This window comes from Tupaia chinensis, unplaced genomic scaffold (assembly GCF_000334495.1).
Source record: "Tupaia chinensis unplaced genomic scaffold, TupChi_1.0 Scaffold000290_1, whole genome shotgun sequence".
In the NCBI taxonomy this organism is placed as follows: domain Eukaryota; kingdom Metazoa; phylum Chordata; class Mammalia; order Scandentia; family Tupaiidae; genus Tupaia; species Tupaia belangeri.
This window is the reverse complement of record NW_006159775.1, coordinates 3,146,349-3,165,297: the sequence shown is the minus strand read 5'-3', so window position 1 is coordinate 3,165,297 and position 18,949 is coordinate 3,146,349. Positions and strand designations below refer to the sequence as shown.

General features: G+C 37.1%; 1 protein-coding gene and 1 pseudogene across 1 annotated transcript in view; one reads left to right on the top strand and one right to left on the bottom strand.

The window, feature by feature from the left end:
- The window catches only part of ASXL3 (ASXL transcriptional regulator 3), a 170,149-nt gene that overhangs the window by 60,452 nt on the left and 90,748 nt on the right, over nt 1-18,949 (top strand). The window contains exon 6 of the mRNA XM_014588632.2: nt 9,787-9,908. Within this exon, the coding sequence (XP_014444118.2) occupies nt 9,787-9,908 (122 nt within the window). The remainder of the gene's footprint in view (nt 1-9,786; nt 9,909-18,949) is intronic.
- Nucleotides 6,299-9,085, bottom strand: LOC102475082 (NADH dehydrogenase [ubiquinone] 1 alpha subcomplex subunit 12-like; annotated as a pseudogene).

Here is an 18,949-nt window from a genome sequence, read left to right as displayed (position 1 = left end):
ATTGCTCTTTCCATCATTTTGTTGCTAATATTGCTCTATTTAATTGCTGGCTTTCCCTAGCACCTCATATCCTTTGGATGTTTTCTGAATGCAACAAGGAAAATTGTTTAAACCCAAATACCTGTAACTATCCTGAAATGGGGAATATTGCTAGAGAGGGAAGCTCATTTTAGACCAAATCCAAAAAAAAAAAATAGGGAATTATCTTTTTTTCTGAAATAAATGGAATTCATCAAAGATTTAATTGGGGTCATATGGGTTTCCTTACTCTTTTTTTAGCTTTCTTTTACAATATTTGTCATGTATTTTGTTACCGTATATATCCAGAATATCTGAAATACACAGTTTCAGATGTAAGCAATGTACATAAAACACATGACAATCTAAACATAAGCTTTGTTGATTATTTGCCATCTGGGGATTCTTTTGAATTATCTGCTTATTGATCTTTTAAAATAAATTTAATTATCACTGCTAAGTTTTCACAGATATAATTTACCTAAGATAAAATGAATGGTTTTATAACATGGCTTTTTGCAAAAGTATTTAAAAATAATCCTTTTGGCCTTAAAATCAGGTCTTGGGTCTTATTCACTGTCCCCTCCCCCCATCTTTTTTTTTTTTTTAAGTTTACTTATTTATTTGTAGAGACAGGGAAGGAGGTGAAGATACTCCCAATGAGCTTCTCGCATTGCCTCTTCTCTGGAGGCCCACTGCCAGGCAGGGTCACGGGCAGGCCTGGGGGTACTTTACCACATTCAGGTGGACATGGGATGTGAACTGGGACCCTTTCCATATGACTTCCAGGATCTAAGAACAACAACCCTACTGCTTTTTCCACTGTGGTCAGGCTAGCCCCTGCATCTTCCACACTGCTTGATATGAAGAAACATGCTTGATAAAAGATATGCAATTGAATTAAATAGTCAAATAAACAGATACACTTCAAAATCTAACACTCTTAATATATTATCGAATTATAACAGTGTGAGACACTGTTATCCCTTATATACTATGTACTCTTCAATTTAAATATTTTATTTCTAAAAAGCTTTATGAAGCCTACAATATATGCTAGGGTTATTTCCACAGAAAACTTGTGATTGAGAGCATGTAATTTGATTATTTAGAAAGTTGAAAGGGGTGAGGGCAGCAGATGGCATAGCAATTATGTCACTGGATTCCCATGTGACTGACTGCAGTTTGAGTCCCAGACCCGATGACTTGAAATCATACTGGGCATGTGTATGTACGTGTCTAAGATCCTGGGAGGAGAATAAAGGGGAAGGTATGGCGTGGCCACCCCCAGGGGGGTGATTTCTCACCTGCCCTCTCACTGTCTCTATCCAGCAAGCACATGTACCCTAAGGTAAAAACCTCTAAAAATAAAATAAATAAGAAAGAAAGAAAATTGAAAGGGTGTATTGGATAGGGTGCTCCCCTTGTGCCTTTATTAGACCTTTGAACACTCATCACCGGTTCCCCCAGATAACCTGTCACTCACTAGGAGGCTCACTGGGACTTAATAGTACAAAATATTTATGTTGCAATGATTGTATAATGTCCAGATCCTGGTCTGTGTTCTGGTTTTGCACTCATATATGTAGTTCCTGCTATTTTGCATAATTGTGATTCTTAATTTTGACATTTAAATTTCATTAATTTTTATTTCCATATATAAACCTACTCAGCTGTGACTGTCTTCTTAAAATAAAGCAATGAGTAAGGTTGGCAGAGCTAAATTCTCTGTAGTTAGTGACAGGTCATGTAGATTTCTACAACTTGCATAGTAAGTTCTATGGTTTGGTTTATATTTTCCCTAATTGACTTAGAACAATTTTGTTTTAATTTAAGAAGGCTTCTATTTTCAAATTCTAAGCAACTCTCATTTTATTTACGTTTTTTGTAATAGAAACTAGCATTTCCAACCTCTGCTTCCTTGAATTCTTGTTAGAAATAGTGATTTAAAGTTAAGTGGAAAATATTGGGTTGTCATAATGTTTTCTATGTTTTTTGCACAGAAAAACATAGAAAAATACATCATGACTTTCCTGACAACTTAATAGATATTTACATAATTTTAATAAAAAAATCAAATTCAAAAATTTAATTTAGAGACCAGCAGATGGTAGCAGTTATGTCACTGGACTCCCACATGGCTGCCTGTGGTTCAAGTCCCAGACCTAGTCTCTTGAAAATCATGCTGGGCATGTGTGAATATGTGTCCAAGAACTCAGTAGGGGAATGGGGGAGAGAGGATTGTGGCAAGGCCATCCTTCATAGGGGATGATTTTTCACTTTCCCTCTCACTGTGTCTGTCTGTCTGATTCTCTCTCTCTCTGGTGAACAAACATGCCCTAAGGCAAAAACTTCTAAACAAATTTAGTTTAATAAACATTTATTGATCAACTGCTCTGTGCCCACTTGCTTATAAGTTGGTCCTTGAACTTTTGAGCCTGTGGCTGCCAGGGTGAACACCAGCACCAGTATTACAAGGACTGCCAGGAATTAACACACCAAGTTCCAAACAACATGCGTAGGAGGAAAAACAAACCTGCCTCAGAGACTGGGATAGTCATGGAAGCTTTTGGAGAAGCTCTTTGAGTTTGGTTTGTCAAGATGAATTGCCAAGCAGTGTAATGGGGAAGGATATTTGGAGGTGAAACAGTCAGAAGTCCCACAACCACAGCAAGTAGATGTGTTCATGGAACACCAGAGCGCCTCAGTTGCCTGGGTGAGAGGGGATGAGAATTGGGGAGACAGGCAAGATGTGAGACTAGAAACAGAGATGGATCAAGTTGGCATCCTGCTTTCTCCCTTTGTATCTTGGGTTAAAAGTCAAAATTAGAATTATGACTGTCCTCCTATACACCTGTCATTGGATTCTGAGGGGACACCATCCATATCTTCTCTCTAGCACTAGACTTTAAAAAGGCAAGCTTTAACCCATGTTTTCTAGTTCTTATTTTTAGTATGTGTGCTACAAAGTGAGCATCCACATTTTCTAGTTCAGAGGCCTTTCTAGCTGAATGGTGAATGCAACAATGGAGAGACAGAGACAACTTGAAGATGGAGAAAAAAGACTGCATTGTATAGTTTTACTGGAATGTAGTCACCATTTTTCTCCTGCTTTCAAGTCTGGCTAGTGGTCACCTATAATCTTTTACCCCCCTCTGCTTCCAGATCTTCTGTGGAGAGCATTTTGAGGGAGGGGTGTTGGGAATATGAGTGAGAGTAGAGGGAGAAGAGAGGTACACTTAATACCAGCAGCTTAGCTTTTAACTCTAATTTTGATTTGCCTAAATTTGATAGGCAAGTATAATATATACAAAATAGTATTCTGTAATTTTTAAAGAATGTTGACTGATAATAGTTCCAGAGAGAACTGGTCTCGGTTTCATTTCCTCATCTTCAGTTTGTCCACCTATGAAAAGGGTCAGTGCTCTGGTGAAGATCGGAGGTATAAAGTCCTGACATTCTGTGTTCATGACAGTGCACAGTTAGAAAATAAAAAAACCTCCCATTTTCTTCTGAATGCCAGAAAGATCTCACTTTCTAAGCTGCACGCCAGTGTTTGATATATATTGGATGAAACATCTGTCCTAATTCTTCACTTTCCCCACTCCTGTTGTAATCTTACATGCAGAGACTTTCCCCTGATCCGTTCTTTAACATTAATTTTTCTTGGCCTGTATTTCAGAGGCCAAATCCAGTCCCTCAGATAAATATTCAGTCAACTGTTTAAAATGAGCCCTTCATTACTTATTTAGCACATCTATTATTAAGAAAGCTGCAAGAATAAGTAAAAGTAAAGACTGAGTATTTGTCAGAATGTAAATCTACATGAACCCACACAGTCTAATACTGAGCATAGGAGAGGTTCTAGACTCAGCCACCTTCATGTTGTATGTACGGCACATGAACAGATAGAACAATGTATGTGCTTGTGTTAATGGTCTGTATTTGTTACACTCACAGTTCTTAGAGCCTAGAGTTACATTCCATGTACATCTCACTCATTTTCTTCCTTAAAAATAAGTTTATGTAGGGGCCAGCAGGTGACATGTGGAATAAGTTTATGTAGGGGCCAGCAGGTGACATGGGGATTAGGGGACTGGACTCTCACATGGCCAACCACAGTTTGAATCCCAGACCCAGCGGCTTAAAAATCACAGGGGCATGTGTATGTGTGCATGCTCAATATTCCGAGAGGAGAAAGGGCTGCATCATGGTCATACCCTCTGGAAGTGATTTCTGGTTTTCTTTCTTTCTGTCTCTCTCTGTGTCTCTGGTGAGTGCATACTCCCTATAGCCAAAAATCTCATTCTAAAACAAAACAAAACAAAACACCAAATATGTTTATTTAACTCAAAGGAGTAATCGCTTATAGATTTTATTTTGTGTTGCATTTTACTTTTCTTTGAGGTTCTATATTTTATCAGAAGTAAATAATTAGGAAAAAAATGGCCTAACCCAGAAAAATAAGTGCCGAGATTGAACTTCAGAATGAGTGATCAGGAAGGAAAATGATATCTAGAACAAGAATATTTGTGATACTTCACTTAGGACTACAATGGACTGTGTGTTAAAGCAAAAGAGTTAGGGATAGTGTTGGTAAAGAAAAATGAATCATTTTGAGAACAACCTTAATACCATTCTTAGTGCTATTTCAGCTCTCTTGTCCTGTTCTCCCCTATCCCTCCCCTCCCCAGAGTTCTGGACTATAAATTGAACAGAATCATTCCTTCAGCAACAACAAGGTGAACGAATGTGAACCATGAGAAATGTGGTATGTTACTAGCACAGTTCTGCTTGTTCATGTGCCATGTGTATAACACGAAGGTGGCTGAGTCTAAGACCTCTCATTTGCCGAGTACAAAATATCCAGCATGTATGCTGATACTGAAACGAGTATCCTAGTAGTCAGTGGTTTCCAAGATCAGTCAGAAATAGGGCAGGAGTGAGCTACAATAGCTGTTATCCTCAGGAAGGAGAGCTGAATGGGTGGTTCTTGCTGTAACAGAAAACAAGCGGAAAGTAATCTGGTGTTGCAGGTGCAGGTACAGGCAGTGGGGATGTTGCCACACAATGCTAGAGACCATACGTGAGGTTCCAGGTTTGTCTTCAGGATCTATCTGAACATGCCAGGTGGGTTCGTGGATGTGCTTGTAATCATGGCTGGCTGTGGGAATCTGGGGACTATTGTAGCCTGAGGACCTTATTGAGGGCCTTCCCCTGATCTCTTCTCTCAAAGGAAATATATAAAACTTTATTTTTTATTTTATTATTTTTTAAAGGAGCTGACCAGTAGCATAGTGGTTGGGAGAGTAGGATCCCATATAATAGACTGAATCCTGACGCTAGCCGCTTGACAGATGTGCAAGCTGCATGTACATGCATGCTCCAGAACCTTTTTTTTTTTTTTTGAGAGGTTTTTGCTATAGGGCGTGTGCGCTCGCCAGACAGAGAGAGACAGAGAGACAGAAAGCGAGAAATCACCCCCCAGGGGGGATGGCCACGCTGCAATCCGTTCTCCTCCATTCTCCTCTCGGGATCTTGGGCACCGTGCTCCAGAATCTTGACAGGATGGAGAAATGTAGGAGAAGGGATCAAGGCATGACCGTATCCATTTAGCCCTTCTTTCTCCCTCTCTCTTTCTGTCTCTCCATTTCTTAGTGGTGAGTGCAGGCATCTCCTGGCAATTCAAACACAAACAGGAGGAGCGCAAAGCTCTAATTGTATATGTACTGAGTCAGAATCGGATGTTATTTGATTCTTCTACATTGAAATTTACCTTTGATGGAGTTATGAATAAAAGCATTTCCTAAGCAGATTGGTAGTACACTTGAATTTGGATGTCTCATATTCTCTAAAATTCATGAGCTACATACATTTACTTCTCCGTTTTTACTTACATCGGTAAATTTCCAAATTTCTAGGTAGAGACAGTATTCAATGACTGTAAAAGTAATAAAACATACTTGCTAATGCTTACTTTGGTTTTGACTGGGCTTGTATCCTATCCACTTAGGTCTGTTCAATTGGGATTAAATATCCTGTCTGTCACCTTTCTGTCATCTGTCTGGTTTGTCACACTTCATAGCAACTTCAGAACCTCGAAGAGGCCGTCTATGTTATCTGTATAAAAATAGATTTATCTTTAGAATATAAATTGATGATTATTTCCAATACTTCTTTTTTTATTTAAACAATTTTAGTGATGTTAATGGTAAGCAATGAAGTGCAGTTCCAAAGAAAAGCCCTATATTTTACTTGTTTAAACTCTTTTCCATGGTCTTTACTTGTAATATGTTGAAGGTGGGACCCATTCCTGAATCTTCTTCCTAGTGGTGGAATAAGGTACATATTGTTCTGGAGAGCCACTCAAATTGAATTTATGGTTCGCCCAGATGAACTTACGAGCTGTAGGTGGTTTTGTGGTTAGAGAATCTTCAGTCACAGAGTGAAGCCAATGATGCCATTCAGGAGGCACCATACTTCCATCCACATTCCAGAATGCGTTTTTGCCATTCATTTCAGTAGCATATGTAACCCATTGGTGACAGCTAAAAAATCGCTTGTTATCTTCATAGTATTTGTTTCCATATTTATCTTCTCTATAATATAATATTTATATTATAATAAATATAATATATTATAATATATTATTATTATAATATAATAATACCCAGCTTCACATCATTTGTCCTAAAAATAAAATTAATAGATAGCCACAGAAGCCGCTGTGGCTGCTGACCTGCTGAAGCCTCCGCTTCAGGACTCGCTGTAACTGCTAATACTTCTTGATAAGTAAGATTCGATGCAGTGTTATATATTACTTTAGTGGTCATTTTAAGAGAATCCTCATTTATGCAAGCAGTGTTATATTGGCTTGTCAGGAAAGTCATGACACATTTTCGCATAGAGAAGTATGTCATGGCTTTACTGATGACCTAGCAGAATGTTTCTTAACCAGAGTATTTAGACTGTCTTAAGGAAACATGTCATATTGTATCACATAGAAAAAAAAATGGTCCTTGGTCTTTAATTCAAGGACTTCTCTCTATATAACCAAACTCAGATCTTTACAGCATTCCTTGAGTTCTACAGACACAATTATCCAGTTTATCCATGGCAATAACTGAAGGACTTGTTATGTCTATCTTTATTAATTTCCTGTTTCAGTGTCCCCAACATCATGCCATTAAATTGTACATCTTTTGATGTAATTTTTCCACATAAGATCTTGACTTTTGGGGTCAATTTTTTTTCTTTTTTTGGAGATATTTTTGCTATAGGGTGCATGCACTTGCCAGACAGACAGAGAGACAGAAAGCAAGAAATCACTCCCCAGGGGGGATGGCCATGCTGCAACCCTTCTCCTCCATTCTCCTCTTGGGATCTTGGGCATGCATGCACATGCGCCCGGCGTGACTTTAAGCCACCAGGTCCGGGACTTGAACTGCTGACAACTACATGGGAGTGCAGCGACATAGCCATTATGCTAACTGCTGGTTCCAATTTTTTTTTCTTTTGAGAGAGAGATTTTTGCCATAGGGTATATGCACTCGGTGGAGAGGCAGAGAGACACAAAATGAGAAATCACCCCCTGGGGGAATGGCCATGCTGCAATCCCTTCTCTTCTATTTCCTCTTGGAATTTTGGACACACACACACATACACACACACACACACACACACACATACATGTTCCCAGTTTGAGTTTCAAGGTTCCAGGTCTGGGATTTGAACCTCCATCGGCCATTTGGGAGCCTAGTAATGTAACCATTATGGGCTGTGGAGTTAGAGCAGACTGATCTTGGACCCTAGCACTGATCTTTTATTAGCTCTGTGACTATTGGCAAGGTTTTTAGCCTTTCAAGCTCTAGTTTTCTCTCTTCAATATGAACAAAATACTCGTTTGTCTTGCAAGAAAGCACAGAATTAAGTGAGATCACTTAAATGCCTGGCCTTAATAACTAATAACTATTTTATTATCCTACATGTGTTCATTTTATTTCCTGATCACTTTCTATTAAAACACATTTTCATTTTATATTAAAACAAAACTCAATTAACTTTTTCCCCCAAATTTTCTCTCATTCAGCACTCATTCAACAAGTTGTGCTTCACTCTATCAAAATTAGCTTAAGTGCCTCCCCCATGAACATACATATCCTTTCTTTATTTTTATTTAAAAAATTTTTTTTTGTTTAATTGTTGAGGGCACATGTGCACCAGTGACAAGGGCACAGGAAGAGGGAGAAAGCAGTCTTCAGTGGCGTAAGGTCATGTTACAATTTCTTCTCCTCCATTTCTCTACCCTGTTGGGATTTGATGGCACATACACATGCACCTGGTGTGTTCTTCAAGCTATCAGGGCTAGGATTCTAACCAGCACAACCACGTGGAGGAATTACACTCCCTTCACCACTAGGCTATGAGACCACCCCTACTTCTGTTTTTGACAAGAACATTTTTTTAAGAACTATTTTATTAACTTTATTTATTTATTTTATTTTATTTTAGTTTAGTTTAGTTTATTTGACCAGAGAGGGGCAGAGTGAAAGACAGAAAGGGAGAGGGAAAGTGAGAAAGCAAGCCACCAGATCCAGAACTTCAACCGCAGTCAGCCATGTGGGATTCCAGTGCCCTTACCATCACACCACCTGCTGGCCTCGACAAGAACACTTTTTTATTTCTTCACTCTCCTTTAAAATTCAAGTGAGTGTCATTCTGAATTATTATCACTTGGACATTTTTTTTGAATTAGTTTAGCCCTGGTGTCCTTAAAAGTCATGCTTTGAACTTTTATCATGCATTCTCAAGTTTTTTCTTCCATCTAGCTTCTTGACTCCTAATAGATGCTTCCATTCCACCATTAACCATAGTACTTCCTCCCTTTGATTTTTCCAAATAATTCTTTCTCCTTTGGTGAACACAGGAATGGGGCTGCACATGTGTTCCTGCCAAAATCACTTCAGTGTCAAGCCAAATCTTGCAGTATGAGAACTGAAGGAAGAGTTCAAGCTCTGGTATCGGTTTCACAAAACAGGAAGTGTCTGTAGGCTCCTTGGTCACCCATGTTGGGGAGATTCTGATTCTCTTAAACAGCAGTCTTTTAGAAGAAAATGTCTTCTGTAGACCAGGCAACAGAAAAGCCTGACTCTGGTAGAAATGGGTAAATTATATTGTAATTCAGGAAGAGCAATTTCTTCTTGAAAATAACTGTCTTGGATTGACAACAAATATCTCTGATTTTCTTTTTCTTTTTCTATGCTATGTGACTCTCCCATAGGAGAAGATAAACATGTCCCAGTAGGTCATCAATTCTATAGAGAGAAGACTGCTACGTAGATGCATAATACCTGTGAGGAGGCTGGGTAGATTTAAAACAAGTTCATCAATTCATGCTGTTTTTGTTTGTTTGTTTTGTTTTTGTTTTTCACAATACTTTGTGTTGCCCAATCTGTATTCAAATTCACATAGCATCTATAGACTACCAACTCTTGAGGCAGATATCATACTATCTTTCATATCTATACAATAATGCTTTGATATAGACATTATTATTGAGGCATGAGTAAAAAAACAGAAGCTTACACAACTTGACCATGCAGTTATTAAATGATCCCTTCTCAAATCTAGACTCTTCTTGTTACCATGCTATTTTGCTTTATTTTAGGTATCCATTTTCAACTGGAGAAAAGCTCCAAGTGAGTTAATTACAGTGGATATAAAAAAGGAATTCAAATTAGTAATATCATTATCTCTCTCTGTTTCTAGTTTGTGCAAAGCAGGTAACTGATGAAGCATCTTGCACTCGAGATTCAAGCCTTCCTAACACAGCAGTGCAAAGCAAGTTAGTGTCTTCCTTTCAGCAACACACCAAAAAGGCTCTTAAACAGGTAAGATGGCTAGCATCTGTTGTTTTATCTTTTAATTTTACCTACATGCAGCAATGAGTGTTCTACTGATCAAATAAAATAAGTAAACTAGCAATCAGAAAGCAATACAGATATCCTGATTTCAACCACTTTCATAATATTTAATAGAATGATTTTTCTATGCAAATAAGTAAGAGAGGCTTGGCTAAGCATTTGGATATAAAATTGAAGTTGGAACATGCTTTTAGAAACATAATTGTATTACATTTTATGTGTGTGATTTATAGTAAACATGATTATATCATAAATGCATTGAATGGTTTCAAAATAATGTCTCTATGGTCTTGTGTGTATCTGATAATTGGTGTGTAAAAGATAAGCATTGTTTTTTTTTTCTCATTGCTGAGATACATTAAGTTACCAATAAGAAAAAATAGTAAGCCTTACTTATTTGTATCTAGAATATCCATCAGTGAGTGTCATTTGGTCCTCAATGGCAGATAACTTAGCAGTGTCATCCTGATATTATGTATGTCCGGTGTGACCTTACCCTGAGATTATGGTGGGAGGTAATGGTTGTGAGGTTGGGGTCTGGATCTGATGTACCTTGATTGGAATTCTCGCTACCCACTCTGACTTAGGCAAACCATATCTTCTCTCTGAATCTCAAACTACTTCTCTAGAGAATGTGGAAAATAATAGTATCTTGCACATGAGATTGAACTGAGGGCTAACTCAGGTGATATGTTGAAGGTATATGGTAGGTTAAGTAATAATAGTCAATAAGTGTTAGCTCTAGTACTAAAATGGCAGACTCTGAAATGTGCAGGAAATAAAAAAGAGATGCTATGGTTTGATGATAATACTAATGGTGTCCATAAATGCAAATTTTGCATACTTAACCCTGAATTCATGGTTATCCTGTGCGTAACTGCTTTCCTCTGGCAGTTTCATTTTGGTCCTTCTATCACAACTACCTCCTTCATGAACCTTACCAGGCCCAGGAATAGAGACAAAATTCAGGGTATATTTATAACATGGAAAAGAGAAACCACATTTTCCAGAAGAAAGTGCTCTAAAACAAGGAATAGGAAGGAAATGTAACATTTTTGTACTAGATTATATTACATTTCTTTTCCGAATTCATTATTGAAATTGTATCATTTCCATTCCGTTATATTTAAGGTAATAGTACTTTATCTTGCATAGGTTAAGTAATCTTTGGGGAGCTTGCCATTTATATCATGGTTTTTTTTTTAATGTTACAGATGCTAAAGAACAAAACTGAAATCAGTGTTGAGATCTCTTTTTAATTGATGAAATAAAGGTTGCAGTTAGTAGGGAGCATGGGCAAAGGCTCACTCAGGCAGCAAATAGGATGCAGGTAATAAAATACTAACCAGATTAGAGCAAAAAATACAAAAGTGAACACTTGTAGCTGTGGCATTTAAGAAACATAAATGGGATCATAAATGCAACTCATACTTCTGAAGTGCAGTGACTTGGAAAATGTGCTCACTGTGAAATCTTTCAGTAGACGAATGGAGAGATAAAGATTTGAGTCTCTATGTTGTTATGTCTCATTATTTTTTACTTTTTTCACTTTGGTTTTATATCATTTGAACATTTTTTTATAATTGCTAAAACACTAAAACATTACACTACATTGACTTAGCGGTTTCTGTTTTGTTTTGTGGTGAAGCATGTGTTCATGAGAAATGCTATTTGCCCACTTAGGCTCTAATAAGCCTTGTTTTAAGAAACCTGTCCCATAAGCTTCTTAATGTCTTCAAAGGGTTATTTATTTCTTAAAACCTCTATTTATAACCAAGTAGCAAATTAGTTACCAGGAGCATATGGTTCAATATATGGCAGATATGCTAATGTTTGATTAATAATCAAATTCATATTGGAAATACATTTAGAAGAAAAGCTGCTCTTGCAAAATTTTGCCCAGAATCACTGTAATTGCTGAATTTCTTAAGACAGCATTTCAAAAATTGACTGAACATGCGGCATTTTAAATTGTAGCGGCCTCAGCAAATCTGCAGATTTCTTTTCTTTTTGGTAGTTGAATAACTATGACTGCATAGAACTCTTAATACATGTATTATATATACATGCATCTATGTTCATATATGTATTTTGCATCTGGGAATGTATGTTTTGTGTGCATGGGTGCATGCACATCATGATTATATGAACCCTTGTCTATTGAATGACCTTAATAACAATTGCATTGGTTAATATTTGTGTTTTCTGAATCCTAGCCACTAACCTCTTCAGTTTACATGAACTATGCCATGAAGCTCTCATATAAATTCTCTGAAGTATGTATGTATGTATGTATGTATGTATGTATGTATGTATGTATGTATGTATGTATGTATGTATGTATGTATGTATGTATGTATGTATGTATGTATGTATGTATGTATGTATGTATGTATGTATGTATGTATGTATGTATGTATGTATGTATGTATGTATGTATGTATGTATGTATGTATGTATGTATGTATGTATGTATGTATGTATGTATGTATGTATGTATGTATGTATGTATGTATGTATGTATGTATGTATATCCCCATTTTTCAGATGAAAAAAATAAGGCCCAAAAAACTCTGATAACTTGCCATAGGTTACCTTCTATGTAAATCTTGGAGGTGACATTTGGATCCAGATTCCACACCATTAACTACTACTGCCGTTGAGCATATGGTATGTAATAGTGTAGACTCATTTTTGATAATAATCTAGGAAATTTACATCCTTGGGTTTTTGTATAGCATAAGGAAAGTGATATAGCATAAGCATTAAGGATACCATTTCTGAAATTAGACTGCTTATGTTCAGTACCAGCTCATACGAACAGCACACACTCAAATGTATTGGCCATTATTATTTTATTGGAAACGTACTCTGATTCAGTAGGGTTTTCAAATCTAACCCAACATTGGCCAGTGTAAATTCTTAGAAGCAGATAAAAACAACGAATCCCTAAAAACTCAATAACTTTCTAATCATAAGTAAAGGGAAAATAATAGTTTAAAACAAACCTCCTGATAAAAGAAGCCAAAAGTAGTTTTCCAGATTTGAAGCTCCCATCCTCCACCCCCACATAAAGCATGCTGTGTGGAAACTGGGTTCTTTGATTTCACAGAACTGGTGATTGCAGTGTAATTATGGCTTGGACAGTAAGGAAGCTGTAATGGCCCTTGGCTATTGACCTAGACTACTTTCATCCAAATATTTAATTATAAAAACAGTAGTTAACTTCATATGTTGGGCATAATTGCATGAATAATATATTGTTATTTCAGTAGCTTTTTTTTCTGAATAAGCATATTCAGAAGCCTCTGGAGAGCAGCAGATTGCTGAATATTACTGTGTTCCCCGTCTTCTTTCTGCCTTGGTAGTTTAGTTGTCATGATCCTAAAACGTGTGAAATGATTAGATTTTTGAATTTTAAGGAAGGATGATTAAGAAAGATTAAATTGGGGGAGTTTTAAACAGCAGAATAAAAGGAAAGATTAAAGATTGAGTTCTGTTATGCTAAGTAGCATGGTGGCGAACATAACCTTTTATGTTGTTTCTGGTGGTTTATTTGACTTCCTTCATTATTTATTTAGAGTGGTAGAATTTATTCATAAAATTGAGGATCCATTTCCCTCTTCATATTGCAAAGCAGACATATTCTTGGTATTTTACTTTAGCTTTGTGTGTTTGACCAATACTGTGAATTTCCAAAGGTTATGTTGCATGATAGCAGTTTTGAACATGGGCACTGACATTTAGCATGCTAGCGACAGTGCAATTTGTTGTGCCTGTTGCAGCCAGCTGTTTCTTATGTGTACATGTCTAATTATTTAAGTTTTAGTATTCACAACATATGATATTTCAGATATTCAGTGAACGGGTTCTTGCATTCAGTGCATTCTTTAATTGCATTGTTGATGTTGCTCCCTTATTAAAATAAGGCAGACATTACTTGTTTAAAATTCCATGTTAACACAAGAGCCTCTGATTTTAAGTTTTGGTAAACTTAAAATGACAAAATGGGTCTCATTTCTACCCCAATACAAATAACACAAAAGCCTCTGATTTTCAGGGTAGGGCAGAAATGAGGACCATTAGGGTAGAAATGAGAACGATTCCATATTTTTAGACAAGCTTTCTGTCTAAAAAATATAAATGTTTGTCTAAAGGTTTTTTCCTCCCTTTTTTACAAGAAGATATTGCAGTATATCTCTCGAGAGAAGCATACTCAGTCAGCATCTTTTGATTTCTTTCCTTTCATTTAAAGCCAGAATTGAATTGATGTGAGTGTGATATGATCTTTACTTTTCCTAGACTGGCTTAGCTCGATTCGTTCCCTTTAAAAGTAAGTTTGTTTCCAGGTTTAAGTCTATAAATTCTCTCATATTGAACAGTACTTAGAAGTGTTAAACTCGGTAAATCTAACTGTACTTCTTATAACATCATAGATACTGCAATTTTACTCTGTAGTCTGAGCAGTAGAACATTTTAAATGTGACCAGCTCGAAGGTACATTTCTTCATAGTAGACTGCATTTATACTCGCCATCTGCTTATTTTGGTTTTGCTATGGCTTCTTTATGGATTTTAAATGATGGGATTTAAAGCTGTTGTGGCACCACTGTGCTGGCACTCACTGCTAAGATGCTATGCTACCCAGGCTGGGACCACATAGGAAGCCCAGGTTCAATTCTTGGTCCACCCTCACAGCCAAGCATAGTGCTTTGTGCCTATAGTTTCAGCAACTCAGGAAGCTGAGGCAGGAATCTTGTGAGCTCAGGCTGACCTGGGTAATGTGGCAATTCTACCTTTAAAAATAAAAATTGCTAGACATGGTGGTGCTACTGTGGTCCTAGCTGGGAGACTGAAGCAGGAGGATCATGACATCCAGATTCTATTTTAAGAAAAAAGTAAGTTAAATAAATTATAAAACTAAAATGGTTCAATAAGATAGTCCACCAAACACCCCAAAGAACAGCTAAGGCTTGAGACAGTTGGAGATGCCACATTTATATCCTATCTATAAAATCAATCCAGACTACAGTAGTAAGACTGATTATATAATATCAATGTCAAATAAAAATACGCGACAGATGAAACAAGGTGGCCACTAGCTGATTAAGACTCTAGTATGGAATAGTATAAGCTACCTCCCCACCTCATTTGTGACAACAAAGAAATCCATCCCTCTTTTAGGGTACCTTTGTGAAGGGTTAGCACAGCCCTCTGTGTGGTAATCCCACATGGAGAGGTCCTTTGTTCAAGTCTGTGGGACTTTCCTGAATGTGCTGGATGCGTGTTGGCCCTTGTCTGGCTGACTGAGGTAGGATAGATTGCTGGATGGAAACTCTGTTTGGGTTGCAGTCTCTCTCTCTGTCATAAAGATGCAAAATAATTTTAAAAGACCAGAATTATTAAGAAACTTGTCTAAGATACAGGATGCCATGTATTTCATGCAATGGAGCCTTAGAAATACAGGCTGAATAATGAATAAAGGCAAACAGCTGTTGTTATTGATTGGAAGATTCCCTATGCTTCCTCTTTGCTGTGCCTCGTTCACATCTTCAGTGCCAAAGTCCTAGTGTGGTAACTTAAAGCTGTGGGGAAAGGGCGGGGTCATAGAGCTGCCTTTGCATTCATCATAACCCCGCTGTTATTTATAAACCCTTGGCAGTTGTTTCAGAGAAATTCTTCACCAACTCCGTAAACTTCCTAGAACGTTTTTTTCCCCAGCTTCATTGGCTGTCTTTTTATTGCTTGAACTACCAAAGATCTTTCTGGCTAGGGTTGTTTCTCCTGCTTCTGTTACTGACTATGGTCTCCACAATTTTCACATGAGTGAATTCTTGTTATTTCTGTCTTATCTCCTTTGTTGACTCCAGAGAGAGGCTTTTCCTGCCCTCTCAAACTAGGTTGGCTCCTCTTGCTCCAGTTAACTTCCTCTGTGTGGTATAATTTTCTTAGCATTTGTGTGTATATGAAATTATGTTCATGTGTTTCCTTGTCTCTCTCACTAAGATGTAAAATAATTTGAACAAATTTGTTGTCATGTATGCAGCTATAGATCAGCAATGTTCAAACAAGTCCTTTAGAAATGCACTCTTTGCAGAATAGATAAATTATATAAATATAGAGTAATATTTATTGAATACTTACTATGCACATAAACTGTGCTAAAATACTGTTGTACAAATTTCAATTTAAAGCATCCCATCGATACTGTTGTCTCTGTCTTATGAACCATCTATCTATTCATGTAACTTTGCCACTATTATACAACTAGTTAGTTAGACCTCTTATTCCACAGCCTTGTCACTATTGCACCAGGCAGCACCAAGATGGCTCTGCCATAGCCCTGATTCCTTCTCAGCCCAGCACAGTAGAGAGAGAGATTTTAATACCTATTTTGGGCTGTGGTCAGACTTGTTTTGTGGATGTTTGGAGAGGTATGGAAATGGTATTTAGTAGTTATCAAAAACTGGTGCCCTCAGGTTGATGTGATCTGTAGTCATCTTTATCGTGTCTGGCACATTGTATCAAAACAGGAAAGCTCACTGAAAACTTAGACTCAATGCTTCTTTTGAGTAGGAACTTTCTCCTCTGTTGGAGTATGTGTGCTTCTCAGGGCTCCCCTCTGTCCTTCACTTACCCCAGTTAGCCTGGCCCAAAAGGCATTTTGTGTTTTTCAGAGCATTGTGGGGAGACATGCAACATATGTATATATAGTTGATATACATATAGTTGCAGAAATAGTATTATATAGCCATTGTTCCCCTCAAAAAAAAAAAAAAAAAGGAAGGAAGAAATAAAGAGAAGATAAAAGAAATGAAGCACTAGCCCTCTTTGCCTGCAGATGCATGCCCTTCAACAAGAGACCAGGATCACTACAGTCTGCCTTATAGACAGGAGTTCTCGTGTTTAGAGTCAACCCAGGACCAGCAGTTAGCATAATGGCTATGTTGCTGAACTCCCATATAGTCGACCTCAGTTCAAGTCCCAGACCTGGTGGCTTACACTCACACCGGGTGCATGTGTGTGCGTGCCCAAGATCCCAAGAGGAGAATGGTGGAGAAGGGATTGTGGTGTGGTCATCCCCCTGGGAGGTGATTTCTTGCTTTCTGTCTCTCTCTCTGTCTGTCTCTCTGGTGAGTGCATGCACCCTTTAGAAAAAAAAAAAAAAAAAAAACCTCTCAAATAAATAAATAAATAAGAAAAAAAAAAAGAGAGTCAACCCAAACTACCCAAGACACCTTCCATCACCATCCTGATCTGTTTGGAGAATGTCTTCAGGGTCCAGAACCAAACAAATTCAACTGTCTGGAGAAGTGAATCTTCACAGCAGCCACAGACACAGTCTAAAATGTCTGTGGATCTAGTATATGAGATCGAGATGCCCCATTAACATTCTGATCACTGAATTCTGATGTGCCCGACTTTGTCTAATGGTCTGTTGCTTTCCTGCTGTGCTTAGTGTCATAGTAGATGAAGACTTCCTCATTTTTTATTTATCTGCTCTGGAAATGTTATTTGAAAACAAATATAATGCTTGTTTTCCAGAAGTAAAATAAAGTATGCATATTTTTAATATACTTAAATACTTATTTTTCTTATATGGTGGCTATTTGTAATAATTTTGAACATCTGAAGGCACCTAGTGTTGCATGCCAGATATTTAAAAATTTTCGTATTGAGAAACATTCTTCGAATTTTCTAAAAAAATTCATTCAAATGGGCTCAATATTAGTTAACATTTCATTTTCTTTGCTTTGACTCCACCTATAAAAGTTTTTAACTTTCAAAATTGCTATGAGTTTTTATTCTTATTCTTCTTGTTGTTATTGCTAGAGAGCACATGCACTCACAAGACAGAGACACAGAGAAAGCACCCACAAAGGGGGCGTGGTCATGCCGTCATCTTTTTTCCTCTATTCCTCTATCTCGTCAGAAGTTGGGGTATTTATGCACCTGTGCTCTGTGTGTTTTTCAAGCCTCTGGGGCCAGGAATTGAACCTTAGCTATGTGAGATCCAGCTTCCAATGCACAGCATAAACCACTGTGCTACAAAGCTACACCTATTCTTATCATTATTATCATGTTTTTCTATCATGATTTTTTGCTGTCTCACTACCAATTTTTCTGTAAAAGAGTCTTCTCAGCTTAGAAACTAAAGGCCAAAATTTTACTTTTATTATATTTGCCACAAGTGTTCCAAAAAGGCATGCCATTTTTTATTTTATGATTTTAGCTTCTAAACTTGCATCAGTTTATCTTATGATGAACCAATATCTCCTGTTCACACACAAAAATGAATATCTTAAAAATAAATTTTTATCAGGGGAAATCATTGAAATCTATGATTTTAGATTCCTAAAACTTAAACATTCTTTGAACAGGCTTTGTTTTGTGAAGTCTTACATTGTGAGCAAAGACAGACTTAATGTCATTTTTGAGGAGCTATGTTGATCCAATCAATGTTATTATTGGATTGATGGATTCATGTCTACAAAGAACTTTTACAAGACTAGAGAAATGTATGCAATTATGTGAAAAATGTATATGCAATTATCATACTCGCCTTAAAGAAAGAGTAAATGTCTTAGATATTGTATACCACATATGTACTCATTAGAGATCTTTGTGACAGTGGGCTAAAGGTGAAAGTATGGCATCCTATTTGTTTTTGTACCTCTTTCCCCCTGACAATACCTATTACCTTATAAAAGTGCAATAAATATAAGAATCAAAGGGAAGGTGTCCTGTAGTATTGTTGACAACTTTAGTATTTGTAATAGATTCCCCAGCCTTTCCTTTCTTATCTGGCTTTAAATCTCATCTAAATATGTGGGATCCTCAAAAAAATTCATGGAAAATGCATATTATGATAAAACTGTGCATGGGTTACAAAATTTTTTGGCACCCAAATAAATTTGTACTTTAATTCTATGTTTTCATGAATTTTTTGAAGTTCTCTCAGATGCTTCTTATATTTACATGGAACTGAAGTTTTCACTTCTATAATTG